The following is a 24,003-nucleotide window of genomic DNA, read 5'->3' as shown; positions in this document are numbered from 1 at the left end:
GAGGAGCAGATTTAGGAAACAAAATCATCTGGAAATAATGTGAATAAAATTAAATCAGTATTTACCAAATCATTATCATTGTTTTCCTTTTTCTTTATCCTGAATGCAAAGAATTAAAAATCTCAGGAAGTAAAAATAAAATATTATTTTATGTTCTTTTTCTATAAATGCTTTTTGCTAAAATAAAAATAACACCATATAAAATAAAGTTTTACTTTTTATCTTAGATAATTCATTTTCTCATCTTTCCCCTCATGTACTATATTGACAAAGGATAAGCTGGGTAAAAACTTTTAAAGGATAGTAATAAACACTATTTTAATCCAGATTGATTACCAATCTTTCATATCCACTGACAGATCACCACAAATACAAGCAATAAACAAACAGCCAGGGTAAAGGAAAAAGGAGGATCTGAGCTTGAAAACATTAGCCAGTTAATCAGTATTAACCAACTAATCTTAGGGGAGGATAAGAACACCAATTCATTTTTTTAAAGCTAATTTTTCATTCTTCCATTTCTAAGTGAGTAATAATAATTCAAGTTGTCCTTGCCTCTTCCTACAAAGTAAGAGGGAGAATATGAAAGGTTTAAGATAAAAAAGAAAAGAACCTAACCTCAACATATTATCAATAGCAACAAAAATAATTAATATTACTTTCTAAATGACAAGATTTCTAAAGATATGTTACCTAAAATTTCATACAGAAAAGGATTATCAGATTTGTCACAAACCATATCTGCATATAAAAATTTTTAAATGCTATCCCACTTTGATAATATACATTTACAAAATATCTGATTAATTGGTTAGATAAAAATTACCAAAAAAATCATTCCTGTGGAATGAAGCATTCACATAGGTATTGTACCTATGTATAAATTGAACAAATGCTATTGATCTCCATTAAGTCTTACAACTATATTTATGTATGAATATAACTTATTCAGAAGTACCTGGGTTCCTGGATAAAATGTCCTTTCTTTAAATTATGCAAATATTAGTTTTGGGTTACATTTCCCAGCATCAACACTGGTCCTGTTAATTGGACTCTATTGAAGTACTAAACAGGGGTAAAAGAAACAGTTCTGCACACTTAAAAACAAAACAAAACAAAAAATACTATAGGATAACTACAAACATAATTCAAAAAATTACAACACAGATCAAATATCTCAATAATTAGAGAGATACCTTACACCTAAGGGAACCATTGAAAGAAAAGGAGTCTGAGTTCATTTACAAATTAAATAAAATAAAAATAAAATTATATTTTATTTTTAAATGCTTTTCTTGACATTTATTTTAAAAGAAACATAATTAACTGATTTGTATTTCTACGTATTTTTCTTCCTCAGAATAAGCATGAGTGTTTTAATGCAAATTAATCACATCAAACATCTTTACAGATGATAAATTGTATTCTGAATATCAATTATTCAAAAATGCAGTCAGAATATTTCCAAACTACTTGTTTAAACACAGAATATACAAATTTCAGACAATATACCTAGTAACATTATTTATAATACAAAATAGGTCCTTTATACTCATGTATATGACATAAGACAGACTGACTCTTACTTATTAGCCTTAAATTCCTTTGCTAATCTATCTACCTTCTCCATCTTAAAGATGACATTTTTTTTCTCATTTCCACTTCATAACCACTGCTTCCCTTTGGTAAAATATTCCCTATGTTTCTTCTTTCTCACTCTCCCTATCTAGATGCTAAGCCTTGCCCAAAATAAATAGTTGACAGTTTCTTTCTTCATCAACTTCTAATATATCATCCTTAACCCGGGTAAAGTGAGAAATCAGAGTTATGGCCTAGCCCGACAATAGCAAGGCACATATTTTTCATTCCTTTAACCTTTCTGATTGCTATTTCTTTGACCTCTTTCAAAAGTACTCTGCTTAGTCCTACATCCAACTGTAAGAATTAGCATTATGGAGTTGGTTAGAATGTCACCCTAATTATTTTAAATGAATAGAGATCTGCAGACCTAGAATTTCAAGAATTATCTGATCCTGAAAAAAACTGCTCATGCTGTTTGAGGCTGATTATATATTATCAGGGTGATAATATATTAACATGAGGTATATGCTTTTAAGAAACCCAGGTATTTCCATAAAAAAAGCAGGATACTCATTCATAAGAAGTATTTAAGAATCTTAAATTGCATAGAAATTGAAACAAAAGGAGTGACAGATAGAGGATATCATCATAACCTGTACTAAAAATATTTAGAGTTAATCTGCTTAAAAGAGCCACATAAAACAACCAACTAATTACTTAGGCGACAGGCCACTCTAGAGAATGTCTAAAAATTTCACTCTTCAAATCTCCTTTTAGTAAGGCAGTAATACCTTCTGCTTTTACTTACTCAATATCTATAATAATAAAAGTGTAATTTCATGAATCGGGCCTCTAGTATTTTCATAATAGCTTATAGTTTCTAAACAGACCTTAAATTATATCAATTATACTTTTTAAAAAATCCAAGTAGGTCTTAATCTCTTTAATAAGAAAAACTTGTTTAATAAAAAAAAAAAAACCCTACATATTCAACAGAAAAATTGCTAAAGCTAGAAGTTAAAGGTACATTGAGGAAGAGTCGTTTTTCAATCCAATTTAAAGGAATTAATTTTACATGTGAATAAAACAAAATTCAAGAAAATTATTTTTAAGTTTTTCATTACTGATAATTTCTAAAAACATAAAGTTGATTATAAGTTCCCATAGAGGAACAATATTAAAATATGAGGTTATATTCCTATACCAGGATTCAGTATTCAAATAAATCACTGATCTAACCATCAATATGTGAGACTTTACTTTGGGCAATGGGTTCATGAGCAGTGTGCAGATAATGCTTTGTTGAGCTGCACACTTGAAACCGGTATAGTTTTGTGAATCAATGCCATCCCAATAAATTCAATAAAAAAAGTCATAAATGCAAAAATAAGTAAATAAATACCCTCAAAGTCTATACTAAAATACTATTCCAAATTCTATTAAATAGGCATAAATATATCACAGATTAATTACAAAAGGCATTTCATGTACTATTAAGCTCATATATAGTAATAAAAATGTAATAGGTGATTTAAAATTACTTACTATATTTAACATTAAGTAATTTTACTTGTTGTCTTACAATTTTGGATGTTGCTAGGGCAATAGATGGCAAGAGACTGTTTTAAAAGTCTTCCAAGTATTTTTTTTTAAATTGATTTCAGAGAGGAAGGAGAAGGAAGAGATAGAAACATCAATGATGAGATAGAATCATTGATTAGCTGCCTCCTGCACACCCCATCCTGGAGATCGAGCCTAAATCCCAACCCGGGCATGTGCCATGACTGGAATCGAACTGTGACCTTCTGGTGCATAGGTGGATGTTCAACCACTGAGCCACACCGACTGGGCATAGTCTTCCAAGTATTTAGAATTTTCTTTCCATATATTTTCCTAAAATTCCAGAGGCATTCAGCCTCCTGATTAATTCTAGAGGTACTTTTTTCTCAGAAAACATTTTCAAAAGTAAGAGTGGATGTAGTATACACCCCCTTTATCATCTCTTCTCTTCTCAAGTTACTCAAAGCTAAAATTGTAAGGATTGCATCACACTAAATCCTGCATAGTGTTTTTTTAACTTTTATTATAGTATATTATTAGAATTGTTCTATTTTTTAATATATATTTTCTTTATTGATTAAGGTATTAAATATCTGTGCTTATCCCCCTTTGCCTCCACCCTCCTGCTCATACCCTTACCCCCCTAGTGTCTGTGTCCATTGGTTAGGCTTATATGCATGCATACAAGTCCTTTGGTTGATCTCTCCCCCTTCCCCCAACCATTCCCTGCCTTCCCTCTGAGGTTTGATCGTCTGATCGATGCTTCTCTGACTCTGGATCTGTTTTTGTGCACCCGTATATGTTGTTCATTATATTCCACAAATGAGTGAGATCATGTGATATTTATCTTTCACCAACTGGTTTATTTCACTTAGCATAATATTCTCCAGGTCCATCCATGCTGTTGCAAATGATAAAAGTTCCTTCCTTTTCACAGCACCATAGTATTCGATTGTGTAGATGTACCACAGTTTTCTAATCCATTCATCTGCTGATGGGCACTTAAGTTGTTTCCAAATCTTAGCTATTGTAAATTGTGCTGCTATGAACATACGAGTGTATATATCCTTTCTGATTGGTGTTTCTAGTTTCTTGGGATATATTCCTACTAGTAGAATATATACTTTGCATGTCTCTGATGATTATTAATGTGGAGCACCTTTTTACATGCCTATTGGCCATCTGCATGTCCTTTTTGGAGAAGTGTGTATTCAGGTCTCCTGCCCATTTTGAAATTGGATTGTGTGTTTTTATGGTGTTGAGTTGTATGAATTCTTTATAAATTTTGGGTATTAACCCCTAATGGAATGTTTCGTTGGTGAATATCTTCTCCCATTCAGTAAGTTATCTTTTCATTTTATTGATCGTTTACTTTGCTGTTGCAAACACTTTTTAGTTTCGCCCGGCCAGTGTGGTTCAGTGGTTGAGTGTTGACCTCTGAATCAAGAGGTCACAATTCAATTCCCAGTCGGGGCACATGGCCTTGTTGCAGGCTCAATCCCCAGTAGAGGGCATGCAGAAGGCAATGATTCTCCCTCATCACTGATGTTTATTTCTCTCTTTCTCCCTCTCCCTTCCTCTCTGAAATCAATAATAATTAAAAAATCATCAGTTAACTGAATATAAGTGACATCATAGATTACTTCATCTTTAAAACACACAAAAATCTTTAATTTCATGTAGTCCCATTTGTTTATTTTTCTGTTTCCCTTGCCCAAGAAGATATATCAAAAAAAATTTGCTAGTAAAGTTCATCTATAACAAACCCACAGCTAAAATCATACTCAATGGGGAAAACAAAGTTTTTCCCTTAAGATCAGAAACAAGACAGGGATGTCCACTTTCACTACTCTTATTCAACATAGTACTGAAGTCCTCATCACAGCAATCAGATAAGAATAAATAATAGGCATCCAAATTGGAAAGGAAGAAGTAAAACTGCCATTATTTGCAGATAATATGATGCTGTATATAGAAAACCTAAAGGTTCTACCACAAAACTACTAGAACTGAGGAACGAATTCAGTAAAGTAGATACAAAATAAATATATGGAAATCTGTTGCATTTTCTTATATCGATGATGAAATATTAGAAAGGGGAACTAAGAAAACAATCCCTTTACAATTGCATTAAAAACCACACACACAAAAAACCTAGGAATAAATTTAATCGACTATTCAGTGGTCGGCAAACTGCGGCTCGCGAGCCACATGCGGCTCTTTGGCCTCTTGAGTGTGGCTCTTCCACAAAATACCGACTTCTGCGCATGGGCTATGAAGTTTCAATCGCACTGTACGTGAGTGCCCACACGTGGTATTTTGTGGAAGAGCCACACTCAAGGGGCCAAAGAGCCGCATGTGGCTCGAGAGCCGCAGTTTGCCGACCATTGGACTATGTAAAAGGCCTGTTCTCAGAAAATTGTAAGACACTGAAGAAAGAAACTGAAAAAGATACAAATAAATGGGAGCATATACTGTGCTCATGAATAGGAAGAATTAACATTATTAAAATGTCCATACTACCTGGCGGTGTGACTCAATGGTTGGGCATCAACCTATGAACCAGGAAGTCATGGCTCAATTCCCAGTCAGGGCACATGCCTGGGCTGTGGGCTTGATCCCCAGTAGGGGGCATTCGGGAGGCAGCTGATCAATGATTCTTTCATCATTGACATTCTATCTCTCTCTTCCTCTCCCTTCCTTTCTGAAATCAATAAAAATATATATATATTTTTAAATGTCCATACTACCCAATGCAATTTATAGATTAAATGCAATATAAAGAAATCTGACTCAGTTAGATAAAATAAATCACACAACTCTTTTCCTGTCACTTCCTCAGGGTGGTTTTCTCGACCTGGTTCATGTATGAATGTTTGGCAAATAGTGTTAGGTTATCTGGAGGTTTGAGGAACATATTGTTAATTAACAAGAGCTAATTAAAGAAAAACCTAAATAAGGGAAGCTAGTCACACAAATATCTAGCAGTATGGCTGGGAAAAAGCACCTAATCCTTCACACTAACACTTCATGATGTATATTTTACCATAGCAATGAGATCCAAAAGCCTTCCTAACCATATGGGTTTATGCAGCTCCTAAGAATACTTGTTCCAGTCCTTATTTAATTAGTGATATTCTGGGAATTGCTGTGGATTAACCCTTGATTTGGTGCCTAGGGAAGGGGTTCTTGTGGTCTTTGGAGCACCCTGTTATAGTGGTTGCCTCTCTAGAACTAAGCACTCTTTGTACCACTGTTCCTGCTATAGCTGCTCCTTCTGAATTTTTTTTAAATCCTCACCTGAGGATATGCTTATTGATTTTAGAGAAAGAGGAAGAGGGAGAGGGAGGGGGAGGGGGAGGGAGAGAGAGAGGGAAAAGAAGAGAGAGAGGGAGAAGAAGAGAGAGAGGAAGAGAGGGAGAGAGAGAGAGGAAAAGAGGGAAAGAGGGGAGAGGGAGAGAAACATTGATTGGTTGCCTTTCATATGCACCCCAACCAGGGACCAAACTGGAAACCCAGGTATGTGCCCTGACCAGAATAGGACCTGTGATCTTTCATGTAAGTGACGATGCTGCAGCCAACTGAGCCACACTGGCCAGGGCTGCTTCTGATTTTTTTTAACAGGCTTTGAGCAGCCTGCAATTCAATGGCGTTGCCTAGACTGCTGCAGTTATTCCTTCTGTGATGGCTATTCTCTCTGCAGAAGCTGTGGGAGAATTCAGAAGTACGCTTCTTTGCTGCCACCTCCAAGGCCTGGGCCTTCCTTTTAAGATCCTTTCTCTCCTTCCCAACTGGCTCACTCAGTTGTTTCTTCAATAATGCTTTTTCCTGGGTGAACTGGGCCTTGATTGCCTGTGCTTTTGCAGCTGTCTCAGCTTGAGATTGGTTTAGCTCCTACTGTAATGTCTGCATTTCTCTCTCCTATTCTCCTTTAATAGCAAAAGGTCCCTCATTACCTGCAACTGTTGCTTCAAACTGCATCGTACCTTTTCCAGGATTCTGTTTTAAGCTTTGAAGTTTATTTCTCATATTAAGAGGCTAGTTCTTGTCTCCTTCATTCAATCTCTCCACTATTTTTTTTTTTGGGGGGGGGGAGGTATATAAGAGAGTCTTTATTGCAGAAGCCACTATTTTTATAAGTAGTTGTCCCAAGTTTCTCAAGTTGTTTTCTATACTCTTCAATTTTATTGGTGAGGTGTTCCAGAGGAAATTTATTTTCTGCCTGGACAAATAATTTTTCAGTGACTAGCTGCCTGGTTTCCTCCATGAGCAGTTTTTACTGGATTTGAGTTTCTTTTATTTGCTTGTTCAGCTTCATCACTTCCAACATCATTGCCTCTGTTGGCTTCAAACTTAATGGTCAAAAGCTGAAAGCTTTTCCTTTATTACCTGGATGAAGACAGGGTGCCTATCTCCCCACTTTTATTCAACATAGTACTAAAAGCCCTAGTCAAAGCAATTAGACAAGAAAACAAAATAAAAGGCATCCAACTCAAAAAGGAAGAAGTAAAATTGTCTGTCTGCAGTTGACATGACATTATACAAAGAAACCCTAAGACTCCAGCAAAAAAGTGTTAGAACTAATAAACAAATCCAAGTAAAGTTGCAGAACACAAAATCAATATAGAAAAATCAGTTGCATATTATACATGAGCAACAAACTATTAAAAAAAATCAAGAAACATTTGATTTACAAGAAACATTTCATTTACAATAGCATTAAAAAATAAAATATTTAGAAATAATTGTAATCGAGGAAGTGAAATGTCTGTAACTGAAAACTATGAATATTGATGAAAGAAACTGAAGACAATAAATAAATAGACATTCTGTATTCATGGATTAGAAGAATTAACATTGTTAAAATGTCCATATTACCTAAAGCAATATACAGATTCAATACAATCCCTACCAAAATTCTAATTCTAATAACTTTCACAGAACTAGAATAAATAATTCTAAAATTTGAGTGATACCACAGTAGACCATGAAAAGCCAAGTCAGTCTTGAGAAAAAAGTACAAAACTGGAGATATCATATTCCCTGATTTCAAACTATACTACAACACTATAGTGATCAAAATAGCACGTTATTGGCAGAAAAAAATAGATGCATAGATCACTGAAACAGAATAGAGAGCCTAGAAATAAACCCATACTTATATAGTTAACTTACAATAAAGAAGGCAAGAACATACAATGGAGAAAGGACAGTTTATTCAATAAATGGCGTAGGGAAAACAGAAAAGCTACAGGCAAAAGAATGAAATTGAGCACTATCTTACACCATACACAAACATTAACTCAAAACAAATTAAGGACATGAATATAAAACCTGAAACCATAAAACACTTAGAGAAAAACATAGGCAGTAAGCTCCTTGACATCAATCTCAATGATGTATTTCTGGATCTGACTCCAAAAGGAAGTACAACACAGAGGACTGTCATGGCAATGAGGTTTTAGCTATTACATTTGGAGCAGTGTTCAGCCTAAGGAACTTTGTGGTATTCGTTTTTTTAAAGGAGGGTATTTAGCATGGAAGAGGGTATAGAAATTGAAGATTTGTGTTTAGTTCCATGGACTCTATCTGACACAAAGGGTTCTCTTTGGCACTGAAATAATGGAATAAGGATGAGACAAGATGGTGGCAGAATAGGCAGACGTGTCCCAAGGCTTGTCCCGGAGCAAATAGAATGAGCAGCTGAAACGAATAATATCTACCCCGAATTGGTGAAGCAGTCTCAGTTTGCAGCCGGGAAAGGCAGAGTTCCCCTGGAAAGGTAAAAACCAGGGTTCTGGGCAGGAAAGTTTGCCAGATCTCTGAGCCCAGAGGGTCAGAGGAAAACCACGCGGCACCCAGCCACGTCCCTTGGGACAGGCACAGCCTCTGATGGGGGAAAGGACATCCGGAGGACTGTTGGCGCCGGGGGATTTGAGATCTGGATGCCATAATTACGAAAGACTGAGCCCAGAGGGGGCAGCCTGAAGTGCTGACCAGACCATGTAGTGCGGACAGAGAACTACATAACCGAACACCTGGAGAAGAGAGATCATGGGGAGACAAAGAAACAGCCCGCATATGAAAGAAAAACAGCCATCTCCAGAAAAGGAAGTAAAGGAAATGGAGGCAATGGAGGCAAGCAACCTGTCAGAGAAAGAATTCAGAGAAATGGTCATAAGGTGGATGAAAAGAATGGAAGACAAATTCAACAATCTGTGTAAGAACCAAGAGGAAATGAAGAAGAACCAAGAAGAAATGAAAAATGACATCATTGCTATAAAGAACTCAATAGAAAGCATCAACAGTAGACTAGAAGAAGCAGAGGACCGCATCAGTGAGCTAGAAGACAAGGTAGGAAAAAATACCCAAGCAGAGCAGCAACTGGAAAAAAAATTAAAAAGCAGGAAGAGAGCCTAAGAGAACTTTGGGACAACATGAAACAAAACAACATCCGCATAACAGGGGTACCAGAAGGAGAGGAAACTGAGCAAGGAATAGAAAACCTGTTTGAAAAAAATGACAGAAAACTTCCCTGATATAGGGAAGAAAAAACTCACACAAATCCAAGAAGCTCACAGAGTCCCAAACAAAATGAACCCCAAAAGACCGATGCCAAGGCACATTATAATTAAATTGGCAAACACCAACGACAAAGCAAGAATCTTAAAAGTGGCCAGAGAGAGACAGAAAGTTACTTACAAAGGATCCCCCATCAGACTAGCGACAGATTTCTCAACAGAAACACATCAGGGAAGAAGGGAATGGAATGAAATATACAAAGTCATGCAAAGGAAGGGTCTGAATCCAAGAATACTGTACCCAGCAAGGCTATCAATCAAAATTGAGGGTGAAATCAAGAGCTTCACAGACAAAAAAGGACTACGGGAATTTATTACCACCAAGCCAGCAATGCAAGAAATGCTAAAGGGTCTGCTGTAAAAAGAAAAAAATAGGAAACAAAGAAGGAACACATGGGTAAAGAATAAAAATGGTGACAAACAAGTATCTATCAATAATAACTTTAAATGTAAATGGATTAAATGCCCCAATCAAAAGACATAGGGTAACTGAGTGGATAAGAAAACATGACCCATATATCTGCTGTCTACAGGAAACCCACCTCAGAAAAAAAGACGCACACAGACTGATGGTGAAGGGATGGAAAAAGATTTTTCAGGCGAATGGAAATGAAAAAAAAGCTGGGGTAGCAATACTTATATCTGACAAATTAGATCTCAAAGTGAAGGACATAAAAAGAGATAAAGGAAGGCCACTTCATAATACTACAGGGAGCAATCCAACAAGAAGAAATAACTCTGGTAAACATATACGCACCCAATATAGGAACACCCAAATACATAAGAAAACTTCTGGAGGAGATCAAGGGAGAGATTGACAGTAATACAATCATAGTAGGGGACTTTAACACCCCACTATCACCATTGGACAAAGCCTCTAAACAAAAAATCAGCAAAGAAACATCAATCCTAAATGACTCACTAAATCAGATGGAATTGACATCTTCAGAACATTTCACCCCAAAGCCACAGAATATACATTCTTCTCAAGTGCACATAGGTCATTTTCAAAGATAGACAATATATTGGGTCACAGACAAAGTCTCTTCAAATTCAAGAAGATAGAAATCATATCAAGCATCTTCTCAGATCACAATGGCATAAAACTGGAAATCAACTACAATAAAAACAGTCCAAAAAAATCAAACACATGGAGACTAAATAGCATGTTATTAAACAATGATTGGGTTACCAGAGAGATCAAAGAAAAAATAAAAAACATCACGGCAACAAATAACAATGAAAACACAACAATCCAAAACCTATGGGATACAGTGAAAGCAGTCTTGAGAGGGAAGTTCATAGCTCTACAAGCCTACTGCAAAAAACAAGAAACAATGATAATAAATTACCTAACCCTACAACTCAAAGAGTTAGAAAGAGAGCAACAAGAAAAGCCCAGTGTAAGCAGAAGGAAAGAAATAATAAAGATCAGAGCAGAGATAAATGACATAGAGACCAAAAACACAATATAAAAGATCAACAAAACCAAGAGCTGATTCTTTGAAAGGATAAACAAGATTGATGAACCTCTAGCCAGGCTCACTAAGAAACAAAGAGAAAGGATCCAAATAAACGAAAACAGAAATGAAAGAGGAGAAATAACAACAGACTCCACAGAAATACAAATGATTGTTTAAAAATACTATGAACAACTCTACTCCAACAAACTAGACAACCTGGAGGAAATGGACATATTCCTAGAAAAATACAACCTTCCAAAACTTGATTAAGAAGAATCTAAAAATCTCAATAGGCCAATAACTATGGAAGAAATTGAAGCAGTCATCAAAAAGCTTCCAGCAAACAAAAGCCCGGGGCCAGATGGCTTCACAGGGGAGTTTTACCAAACATTCAAGGAAGAACTAAAACCTATCCTCCTCAGACTATTCCAAAAAATTCAAGAGGAAGGAACACTTCCAAGCTCATTCTATGAAGCCAGCATCACCCTAATACAAAAACCAGATAAAGACAACACAATGAAAGAGAATTACAGGCCAATATCTCTCATGAACATAGATGCCAAAATCCTCAACAAAATCCTAGCAAATCGGATCCAGCAGTACATCAGAAAGATCATACATACACCATGACCAAGTAGGTTTTATCCCAGGGATGCAAGGATGGTACAATATCCGCAAATCAATAAACGTGATACATCACATAAACAAATTGAGAGATAAAAACCACATAGGCATATGAATTGATGTAGAAAAAAGCATTTGACAAAATCCAACACCCTTTCTTGATAAAAACTCTCAGCAAGGTAGGAATAGAAGGAGCATATCTCAACATAATAAAAGCCATATATGACAAAACCACAGCCAACATCATAATCAATGGGCAAAAACTAAAACCATTTCCCCTAAGAACAGGAACAAGACAGGGATGCCCCCTCTCACCGCTCCTGTTCAACATAGTACTGGAAGTACTAGCCGTTGCGATCAGACAAGAAGAAGAAATAAAAGGCATCCAAATTGGAAAAGAAGAAGCAAAACTGTCCTTATTTGCAGATGACATGATACTGTACATAGAAAACCCTAAAGACTCCATCAAAAAATTATTAGACTTAATAAATGAATTCAGCAATGTAGCAGGATACAAAATTAATGCCAAGAAATCTATGGTATTTCTTTACACCAATAGTGAACTTACAGAAAGTGAGACTAAAAAAGCAATTCCATTTACCATCACATCAAAAAAATTAAGATACCTAGGAATAAACTTAACTAAGGAGGTAAAAGACTTAATGGCAAAAAACTACAGGACACTGAAAAAAGAGATAAAGGAAGATATAAACAGATGGAAGAACATACCGTGTTCATAGATTGGTAGAATCAACATCATCAAAATGTCCATACTACCCAAAGCAATCTATAGATTCAATGCAATCCCCATTAAATTACCAACAGCATATTTCACAGATCTAGAACGAACGTTCCAAAAATTCATCTGGAATAAAAAAAAGACCCCGAATAGCTGCAGCAATACTGAGAAAGAAGAACAAAGTAGGTGGGATCTCAATACCAGATATCAAACTGTATTACAAAGCCACTGTTCTTAAAACAGCTTGGTACTGGCACAAGAACAGACATATAGATCAATGGAATAGAATAGACACCCCAGAAATCGACCCAAACCACTATGCCCAATTAATATTTGACAAAGGAGGCAAGAGCATACAATGGGGTCAAGACAGTCTCTTCAATAAATGGTGTTGGGAAAATTGGACATATACATGCAAAAAGATGAAACTAGACCACCAACTCACACCATACACAAAAACAAACTCAAAATGGATAAAAGACTTAAACGTAAGATGGGGAACCATAAAAATACTAGAGTAATCCACAGGCAGCAAAATTGCAAACATATGCCGAAAGAATTTCTTCTCTGATACTGCTCCTAGGGCAATGGAAACTAAAGAGAAAATAAACAAATGGGACTGCATCAAAATAAAAAGCTTTTGCACAGCAAAGGAAACTATCAACAAAACAACAAGAAGGCCCAGGGCATGGGAGAACATATTTGCCAATGATATCACCTACAAAGGTTTAATCTCCAACATTTACAGGGAACTCATGCAACTTAACAATAGGAAGATAAACAATCCAATCAAAAAATGGGCAATGGATCTAGACAGACACTTTTCAAAAGAGGACATACAGAAGGCCGAAAGACATATAAAAACATGCTCAAAGTCACTAATTATATGAGAGATGCAAATCAAAACAACAATGCGGTATCATCTCACACCCGCCAGAATGGCTATCATCAACAAATCAACAAACAACAAGTGTTGGAGAGGATGTGGAGAAAAAGGAACCCTTCTGCTCTGGTGGTGGGAATGCAGACTGGTGCAGACACTGTGGAAAACAGTATGGAGTTTCTTCAAAAAATTAAAAATGGAACTTCCATTCGACCCAGTGATCCCACTTCTAGGAATATATCCCAAGAAGCCAGAAACACCAATCAGAAAGGATATATGCACCCCTATGTTCATAGCAGCTCAATTCACCATAGCTAAGATTTGGAAACAGCCTAAGTGCCCATCAGCAGATGAGTGGATTAAAAAACTGTGGTACATCTACACAATGGAATACTACGCTGCGGTAAAAAAGAAGGAACTCTTGCCATTTGCAACAGCATGGATGGAACTGTAGAGCATTATGCTAAGAGAAATAAGCCAGTCAGAGAAAGATAAATACCACATGATCTCACTCATTTGTGGAATATAGAGAACAACATAGACTGATGAACAGGGACAGATCCAAAGACAGAGAAACAGCGATCAGACTGTCAATTCCCAGAGGGAAAGTAGGGGAGGGTGGGGGTAAGGGGGAGAGATCAACTAAAGGACTTGTATGCATGCATATAAGCCAAACCAATGGACACGGACAACAGGGGGATGAGAGCATGAGTGGGGTGGGGGAAAGTAGGGGGTTAATGGGGGGGTAAGGACACATTTGTAATACCTTAACCAATAAAGAAATTAAAGATCAAAAAAAGAAAAGAAAGAAAGAATGGAATAAAAATTATCTATGCTCTACATCATTACAAGCTAAAAATATTTACAAATACAGTGAGGAGCTGGCTCTACACTAGCACAGAAAGCTTTTACTAAAGTGGCAGTGACTCTTAATACTTGTTAAGGTAGCTCCTGTGGACCTGTGTCTTGTACAGGATCTTAGTCCTCAAGAATGTACAGCAGTGTACTCTGAAGACCATCAGCTAGGTCGGGGCCCTCTGAATATGCAGCACTGGGGGACAGGCTCCTCTGTGCTGAAACAGGGCAGTGGCTGACTGAATGGGATGTAATCTGTGCAGTCAAAATTGAGGTGCTGTGACAGGGAATCTATGACAAGCACCATAGATATTGCTCCCATCAAAGAAAAACAATTCCTCCTGAACCATATATTCTTCCATTTTCTATAGGAAATTCAGCGCCATTCTTATCTTATGGAACCACCATTGTATATGCAGTCTATCATTGACTGAAACATCGGTATACAGCACATGACTGTAAAGCTTTGAGATCTGAAATATAGATAGAAGAGTTAAAATGAGTTGCCCAGAGTCTAATCTAACTAACTACTTTTGAAATTGAGAAAACTGAAGGAGGGAGAAGTAGAGTGAAGTCAGCATAAGTATTAACAGAACTAGAACCTGGGTCCAACTTCCTTTAAACACAAAGAACTAGAGCTGGAAGTCAGTTTGAATTCTAAATTCCATTCCAGCTCACACATTTGACTAAGTTGTGGATAAGATTCAGAATAAATTCTGGGGTTGCTCTTTTCTGAGGAAGGCTGGAAAAGGAGTAGTGTTAATCCTGAATATCATCTGCAAGAGTGAATAGATGTCGCAGTGCTATATGGCTATGGACTTTCAGAGCACAGGGCATTTATTGAAATTCCGTCTCAGCTGTCCAGTTAGAAGCTGACATTGGACAGCAGTCTGTGAGTGTCTCATGAACAAAGTGTTCTTTGTATCCATTCCTGGCACCTACCTTAGGGTCTGGCAAATATTACTTAGCAAATATTTTAATTATATGATTGAATGTAAAAAGGAGAAATTATAAGAAAAACCTTGAGTAATCTATGGACAAAGTTAAATAAATAAAAAATAACATTAACAAAGTATCCATTTCAGAAGTGATGATAAAACTCAGAGGTCCAAAAATGTAATGAGTCTAAGTCAAATTTATTATATAAGTTGAGGATGGAATTAGGAATTCAAACTGGCTTTCTTCATTTCTAGTTCTTTGCATTGAATGTCTGTCTCTCACCCTCTTCTTTGCACTTTCCACTTTTAACATTCCACATTGCACTGTGGATTGTTTCTTCTATGCTTTGGTTCACTAATTCTCTTTTCAGTTGTATCGCCTGTGTGCTGGGCAATGTATTTGAAAAAATAAATTAATGCATTGGATGACAACATCCTCCTCCACAGTGAACTTCTATTGCTTCTCTTAGAGCTATCAACCCAAGACCATCTTAATATAAGTTCTGGACTTAAAATCCCCTGATCTAGCAAATGATGGGAAGCAGAGCTGCAAGTTCTTAGGAGGGCTGAGTTAAATCAGTTCACCCCTACTCTGAGGGCTCACTATTTTGTGCTTCCAACTCAGAGTAAGGGGCAAACAATTCTTGGCAGACTCCAGGTTTTGATTATACCCAACCCTTCAGTCTTGTGAGACACCTGAAAGCAGAACTCAGCTTCAAAACTGGTAGGCTATGATAAACAAAAATCCTTACAACAAAATAGTTTGGAGAAAATAGGCTCATTTCTATGAGTTCTCATCTTCTCTCAGATGCTTCTAAGAATTTGTTTTTCATATTTTATCCAGCTTCTTTAGTTGTCTTTAGCGGGAGTGTTGGTCCAAACTACCTAGACTGCACATTATATAAACAGAATCTTTTATTTGTTCTAAATCATTCAATCTGTGAGCTGGGAATAAAAGAAAATGTCCTTAACTTACTAAAAGGATCTATAGAAATGTACATCAAATATCATACTTAATAGTGAAAAAGAAGAAACACTGCTATCATATCATATATGAGACAAGGATGCCTACTAGCACTGTTTCTATTTAAAATTCAACTGGTGATGCTAGACAATGCAATGAGAAAAGTAACACAATTAAGAGGTATAAACACTACCAAAAAAAAGGACCACCTACCTAGAAATTCTATTGAAAATCTATTGGAGTAAAAAACACTCTTAAGATGGCCAAATACAAGAAAAATATACAAAAACCAAGTTTCTAAGATAACAACAATTACTAATTTAAAAAATATGTGTGTATATGCAAAAAGATTCCATTAATGCGAAAAAAAGTGGCTTAAATAATATGCTGTTTTAATCTTTGTGTTCCATTAAACATAAAAGTGTTATAGATCATTTATAAAAAGGTAAGCCTTTGGAATATTATTAAAAGTGACCAAAATTAATACGTACTATTTTTTAAAAGTTTTTATTTATTTCAGAGAGAATAGGACAGTGGTTCTCAACCTTCCTAATGCTGCAACCCTTTAATACAGTTCCTCATGTTGTGGTGAACCCCAACCATAAAATTATTTTTATTGCTACTTCATAACTGTAATTTTGCTACTGTTATGAATCGTAATGTAAATATCTGACATGCAGGATGTATTTTCATTGTTACAAATTGAACATAATTAAAGCATAGTGATTAATCACAAAAACAATATGTAATTATATATTGTGAAATATTTATTCCTAATTACAAATAAATGAAATTTTGTCTTGAAGCATGGTGTAGCATGGGTAACAGTCTTAATATAACAATAATAAACTACATTGCTACATTTTGCAACAGTATGCGTAAAAAGCCAACGTCAGTGCAAAGATTGAGATTCCTTCTTTCTCACCGGATCAGAAATTCTTGGGGCAGTCTTTGCAAGAGCACAACAAAGATCATCTTCCACAATAGGAAGATGATCTACTTCTGTATTTAGACTTGATAACCAACAAGCTGGAAAACCCTGTTTCACAAAGATATGTTGTTGGAAATGGAAGAAGAAGGCTCAACACAGTCTCAGACAGAACAGGATATGACTGCAAACACTTGATCCAGAATTTTGTAACTGGCATTGTAGAGAAATCAGTTCTCACTGCATCATTGTTAGTAAGTTCAATGAACTCCTCTGTGCTGTCTCAGGAACATCTTCAACTTTGACTGTGAATGGGCTTCTGGCAAGTGCAAATGGGGTGTTAGGTAGATTTGGAAAGTATGATGAAATTTCGTCTGCAAGCATGTGCAAGTGTTCTTTCACAGAAATCATCGTAATCCTTTTGTCTGGTTCAATGTCATGTTCCTCAAAGAAAGCAGATAAAGGAGGCAACATATAAATTTTATTTTCATCCAATTTTTTTTTTTGCCAAAGCTGAAGTTTCATTTGGAATGATCAGATCTTTTCAGACAAATAGAGGCATGTTGCATTTGGTCCTTGCAGTGATAAATTTAATTCATTCAAGATGGCAAAGATGGCAAGCAAGTAAGCTATTTTCTGCAGTTCACTTTTATCGCAGAAAAGTGCTTCAAACTGTGGTCTTGCTTTCTGATTAAAAAGTTTTGAGTTCATCACGAAGCTCAAAAACACGTTTTAAAATTTGTCCTCTCGACAACCATCTCGCTTCAGTGTGAAATAGCAGAGTATTGTTCGGCGCATCCAACTCGTTGCACAGTTGTGAAAACAGTGTACTGTTTAAAGTGCTCACCTTTACAAAACTGACACAACTTATGACACTTTTCATTACTTCTTGTAACTCTTGTGGCAGCGTCTTCGGTGCTAATATTTGCCGATGAATCATACAGTGAATTCCGATGACTTTTGGTGACTCATTCAGTACCAAACGTTGAAATCCAGATCGACATCCTAGCATAGCTGGAGCACCATCTGTGCAAACACCACAAACCTTTTCCCAAGAGATCTTATGCTCTTTCAGAAATGAACCAACTGTGTCAAATACATCACGTGCAGTAGTTGTCATTTCAAGAGGTTTGCAAAACAGAAACTCATCTTTAAAGTCACCATCATTAATATACCTCATGTAAACCAGTAGCTGTGAACAGTTTGCAATGTCTGTAGATTCATCAAGCTGGATACTAAATATTGGAAGTGGAGCAGATTTAATTTCCTGGATTACCTGATCAAGAATATCAGCAGACATGTCATCTATTCTTCTGTGGACAGTGTCGTTAGATAAGGAAATTGCACTCAATTTCATAACAAATTCGTCTCCAATCATAACTCAAACAATGTCTTTGGCCACTGGCAACAGTAAATCCTCAGCAATGGTGTGAGGTTTCATAGCTCTGGCGATTCTGAGTGCCACCAAATATGAAGCTTCAATGGCTGCTACATTTTGTTTGTGGTACTTGCCACCAGTGTCAAGTCTGGCTTTCTTGAGTCCATCAGCTTTGCTTCTAAAATAGTTGGTATCCTTCCCGGCAAAGCTCAGATGCTTGCTATCAAAATGGCGTTTTAGTTTGTTCGGCTTCATAGATTTGGCTGATAGAACTTCACAACAAATAACACATTGTGGTTTCTCAATTCCTGCTGTAATTATTGAGGTAAAACCATACTGTAAAAAATCCTCACTATATTTTCTCTTCTTAACGTTCTTCTCTACACGATCCATTGTCATGGGGTGGTTTGCTAATGAAAATAATATATAACAATAGCTTTAATAATACAAAAGATGATACATGGGATAGTTCAGTCAATACAGTTCATTAAAGTTTCCTATGATTTACCATTCTCTGTGTTGTTGTTTTTTTACATACCTGTTACTATCACAAGGGGGCAGTATTCACATCAACCACAGCTGAATATAAAAAGACCAATCAGCATCCAGATTAAGTTCCCATGGTACAGATTTTTTTTTGCAGTAGTTGATGATTTTACAGTACATGATTTTACATTTACCCAGTAATTATAATTCATGAAGTGTCATTTTACCTCCAATACTGCTGCTTTCAACACAGCAGCTGCTTTCTACACAGTAGCTGCTCTCTACACATGTGTGACTGGTCCGTATAAGTGCATTATGGCGCCAACCCTGTCACATACACCTGTATTTGTACGGGGTGTACGTGATGGGGTTGGCGCAATGATGTCATCACCCCGGGTACTCGTATGTGGGCGTATCTGCATGTGGGTGGACCCACCTGGAGACGGATAGAGGAGCGGTGTCTTTGTTCCTAAGACCATCAAAAATATGTGTTTTCTGATGGTCTTAGGCGACCCCTGTGAAAGGGTCGTTCGACCCCCAAAGGGGTCGCAACCCACAGGTTGAGAACCGCTGGAATGGGAGAAGGAGAAAGAGATAGAAACATCAATGATGAGAGAGAATCATTGATTGGCTGCCTCCTACAAGCCCCCTACAAGGGGTCGAGACCACAACCCAGGCATGTGCCCTAATTGGGAATCTAACCATGACCTCCTGGTTCATAGGTTGATGATCCACCCCTGAGCAACGCCAGCCAGACAAATAAGTGCTATTGAATTTGTATTTGCTTACTTTCACATTATCTAACTCCCTTACTAGATTATACAGAAGGGTATGGACTATGTCTGTTTTATTTATCACTAGAGTCCTGGTGCACGAAAGTCGTACATGGGGAGGGGGGAGGTCCCCTCAGCCTGGCCTGCACCCTCTCACAATCCAGGATCCCTCGGGGGATGTCTGACTGCCGGTTTAGGCCCGATCCCGCAGTCGGACATCCCTCTCACAATACAGGACCACTGACTCCTAACTGATGGCCTCCCTGCTTGCCTGATCACCCCTAATCACTCACCTGCCTGCCTGATCGCCCCTAACCACTCGCCTGCCTGCCTGATTGCCTTTAACCACTCTGCCTGCCTAATTGCCCCTAACTGCTAGCCTGCCTGCCTGATCTCCCCTAGCCACTCGCCTGCCCACCTGATCACCCCTAACCGCCTCTGCCTGCCTGCCTGATCGCCCCAAACTGCTCGCCTGCTTGCCTGATTGCCCCTAACCACTCTACTTGCCTGCCTGATCACCCTTAACTGCCTCTGCCTCGGCCCCCACTGCTGCGGCTTCATCCGAAGGACATCTGGAAAGACGTCCGGAAGGTCATTCAGCTGTCCAGTCTAATTGGCATATTATGCTTTTATTATTATAGACTAGAGGCCTGATGCATGAAAATTCATGCAAGAGTAGGCTTTCTTACCCCAGCTGCTGGCACCAGCTTCCCTCCTGCACCTAGGACCTGGGATTCCCTCTTCTGGCCACCAGCAGGCACCCGGGACCTGGACTACTTCCCTCCTCTGGCCTCCTGCAGGCACCCAGGACCCAGGCTGCTTCCCTCCTCTGGCTGCCCACAGGCACCTGGGACCCGGACTGGCATCCCTGGGACCACCGCAGGCACCCGGGACCCGGGCTGGCTTCCCTCCGGCTGCCTGAAGACACCTGAGACCCAGGCTGGCTTCCCTCTGGCCCCAGCTTCATCAGGAAGGACATCTGGAATGACATCCAGAAGATGTCTGGTCTAATTAGCATATTACCCTTTTATTATTATAGACTAGAGGCCCGGTGCACAAAAATTTGTGCAATTGAAGGGGGGGGAAGGGGGTCCCCCAGCCCGGCCTGTGCCCTCTTGCAGTCTGGGACCCCTCGGGAGATAACGACCTGCTGGCTTAGGCCTGCTCCTGGGTGGCAGAGGGCACGCCCAATCCCTAGGTGCAGCCCCTGGTCAGGCTCAGAGCAGGGCCGATTGGGGAGTTGGGGCGCCGCCCCGTCATGCACAGAGCAGGGCGGATCGGGAGGTTGCGATGCCACCCTCAGTCACGCTCAGGGTAGGGCCGATTGGGGGATTGGGGCACCGCCCCCTGTCACACTCAAGGCAGGGTCGATGGGGAGGTTGCAGCGCCACCCCCTGTCACGCACAGAGCAGGGCCGATCAGGGGGTTGGGACGCTGCCCCCTGTCACTCACAGAGCAGGGCCCATCAGGGGGTTGGGGCGCTGCCCCCTGTCACTCACAGAGCAGGGTTGATCAGGGGGTTGGGGAGCTCCCCCGTCACGCACAGAACAGGGCCCATCAGGGGGTTGAGGAGCTCCCCCCTGTCACGCACAGAGCAGGGCCAATCAGGGGGTTGAGGAGCTCCCCCCGTCACTCACAGAGTAGGGCCGATAGGGGAGTTGGGGCACCACCCCCTGTCACACACAGAGCAGGGCGGATCAAGGGGTTGGGGCACTGCACCCTGTCACACTCAGGGCAGGGCCAATGAGGAGGTTATGGCTCTACCCTGTCACACACAGAGCAAGGCCTGTGGAGGGGGGTTGGGGCGCCACCCTCTATCACCCACAGAGCAGGGCCGATCAGGGGGTTGGGGCGCCGCCACTGTCACACTCAGGGCAGGGCCGATGGAGAGGTTATGGCTCTACCCTGTTACACACAGAGCAGGGCCCGTGGTGGGGGGGGGGGGGGGTTGGGGCGCCACACCCTGTCACATACAGAGCAGGGCCGATCAGGGGGTTGGTGCGCCGCACCCTGTCAAACACAGAGCCGCAGGGCGATCAGGGGATTGGGGAGCTCCCCCCTATCAGGCACAGAGCAGGGCTGATCAGGGGGTTGGGGCGCCTTCCCCTGTCACTCACAGAGCAGGGCAGATAGGGCGGTTGTGGCCCTGCCCCCTGTCACTCACAGAGCCGCAGGGCAATCAGGGGATTGGGGAGCTCCCTCCTATCAGGCACAGAGCAAGGCCAACCAGGGGGTTTGGGTGCTGCCCCCTGTCATGCTGATCCCGGTGCTGGGAGGCCTCGTGGCTCCGCTGATCCCAGTGCTGGGAGGCATATTACCCTTTTACTATATAGAATAGAGGCCTGGTGCACGGGTGGGGGCGGCTGGTTTGCCCTGAAGGGTGTCCTGGATCAGGGTGGGGGTCCCCACTGGGGTGCCTGGCCAGGCTGGCTGAGGGGCTGAGGGCCGTTTTCAGGTTGGCGGGTGACTGAAGCTCCCAACTGCTCCTTTTTTTCTTTTTTCTTTTTTCTATTCTGGGCCAGCTTTAGCTCTGAGGCCTCGCTGCTGAAAGCAGGTTTCTGGCCTTTACCTTCTGTATTTGATACAATGTTCCGGTCAGGCTGGCTGAAGCCTAGCTGACTGAAAGCCGGTTTCTAGGGTTTTGTTTAGCTTCTATATTTGCAACATAGTTGCTTAGAGTTGCAGTTGAGAGGCCGGCAATTCAGGCTGGGAACGTTGGAGTCCGCAGTCACTGGAGCAAGCAAGCCTCCCTGCTCGCTTCAGTGCATGGCTGCCGGCCGCCATCTTGGCTGACAGTTAATTTGCATAAGGATATGCTGATTAGCCAATGGGAAGGGTAGCGGTCTTATGCTAATTACCATGTTTCTCTTTTATTAGTGTAGATTACATCTTCTGCAAAGAGTGCCTGGTATACTTTGATACTCTTGCAGGTTTGAATGTATGTTGACTGTCCTGGAAGGGGACTGTGTGGGGTGAACCCCAAGAGTAGAGGGTGTCTGGCTGCCAAGAGGGCAGGTGCCCAACTGGGCAGGGAAGGGTGCCCATCAGGTTTTGGTCTCTGTTGAGAGACAGTTGATGGTTGGCAGCCTGTATATTGTCTTGCAGGCCTGCGTAACCATGCCCATGTCAGGGGTAGTACAAACCTCAACTGTAGAAAACTGGGAAAGGCCTGTTTGGAATAGAAGGTCTAAGGCATGGTTATGCATAGAAAGAAAGTTTAATGGCAACAGTTACTGTTTTGTTATAACTCCATGAAAAGGAATTGGCAAGGAAAAATCAGAAAATCTTAGAGCAGATCAGTATGTTTTTCTCCTTACATAATTCCTCTGAAATATTGGCAATGCTAAATAAGTCATGGCAATACATTTCTTTGCATAGATTCAAAAAAAAAAAAAGAGTGCCTGGTATATAGGAGGTAAGATATACGTATTTGTTGAATAATTATAAATAAACTAGAGGCTCGATGCACGAATTTGTGCATGAGTGGGGTCCAGCTAGCCCGCCCCAATTGGGGCCCAATCAGGACAGGGCTGGCCTGGTGGGGGGGGCCACAGGAGTTCGGCTGGGTGGAGGGGCCATGGGTGGTTGGCTGGCCACCTCGCCCCCAATCAGGGTGGGATAGGCCGATTGGGGGCGGGGACAGCCAGGGGGAGGGGCCACAGGTGGTTGGCTGGCCAGCCCCATCCCCAATTGGAGTGGTGGGGGGCAATCAGGGGCAGGGCTGGCTGGGGGGAGGAGCCGTGGGAGGTTGGCCGGCCGGCCCCGCCCCCAATCGGGGTGAGGGGAGCAATTTGGGCCCTGATTGGGCCGGTTGACCGCCGCAGTACGCATCATAGTGACCGGTCATTCCAGTCATTCCAGTCACTTGGCTTTTATATAGATAGATTGAACAACCATTACAACCAGTCAACCGAACAACCAGTCGACTGGTCCCTATGACGTGCACTAACCACTAAGGGGCAAATGCTCAATGCAGGAGCTGCCCCCTGGTGGTGAGTGCGCTCCTACAGCCAACCTCCTGTGGCCTGGCCAACCTCCTGCTGTCACTTCCCACCGGCAGGCAGGCCCCAATCTCGAGCCAGGCCAAGGGACCCCACCTGTGCACAAATTCATGCACCAGGCCTCTAGTCTATAATAATAAAAGCGTAATATTACACATCGACCGAATGGCTGAATGGAACAACTGTCCAGATAATCTTCCAGACAACCTTCCGGACGAAGCCAGGGCTGTGAAGGCCTACTCTTACACT

General features: G+C 40.2%; 2 protein-coding genes across 3 annotated transcripts in view; both read right to left on the bottom strand.

The window, feature by feature from the left end:
* Positions 1-24,003, bottom strand: part of NUBPL (NUBP iron-sulfur cluster assembly factor, mitochondrial) — a 240,215-nt gene that overhangs the window by 78,863 nt on the left and 137,349 nt on the right. The window lies entirely within an intron of this gene.
* CCDC121 (coiled-coil domain containing 121) lies at positions 6,622-7,474 on the bottom strand. The gene is given in 5 exon segments (XM_070432823.1): positions 6,622-7,064; positions 7,067-7,141; positions 7,144-7,211; positions 7,270-7,294; positions 7,297-7,474. Coding segments are annotated over 5 exon segments (789 nt in total).

Source organism: Myotis yumanensis, unplaced genomic scaffold (assembly GCF_028538775.1).
Source record: "Myotis yumanensis isolate MYYU_CA2020_CCGP unplaced genomic scaffold, mMyoYum1.0.hap1 SCAF_1, whole genome shotgun sequence".
NCBI lineage: Eukaryota > Metazoa > Chordata > Mammalia > Chiroptera > Vespertilionidae > Myotis > Myotis yumanensis.
This window is presented reverse-complemented; position numbering and strand designations above follow the sequence as displayed.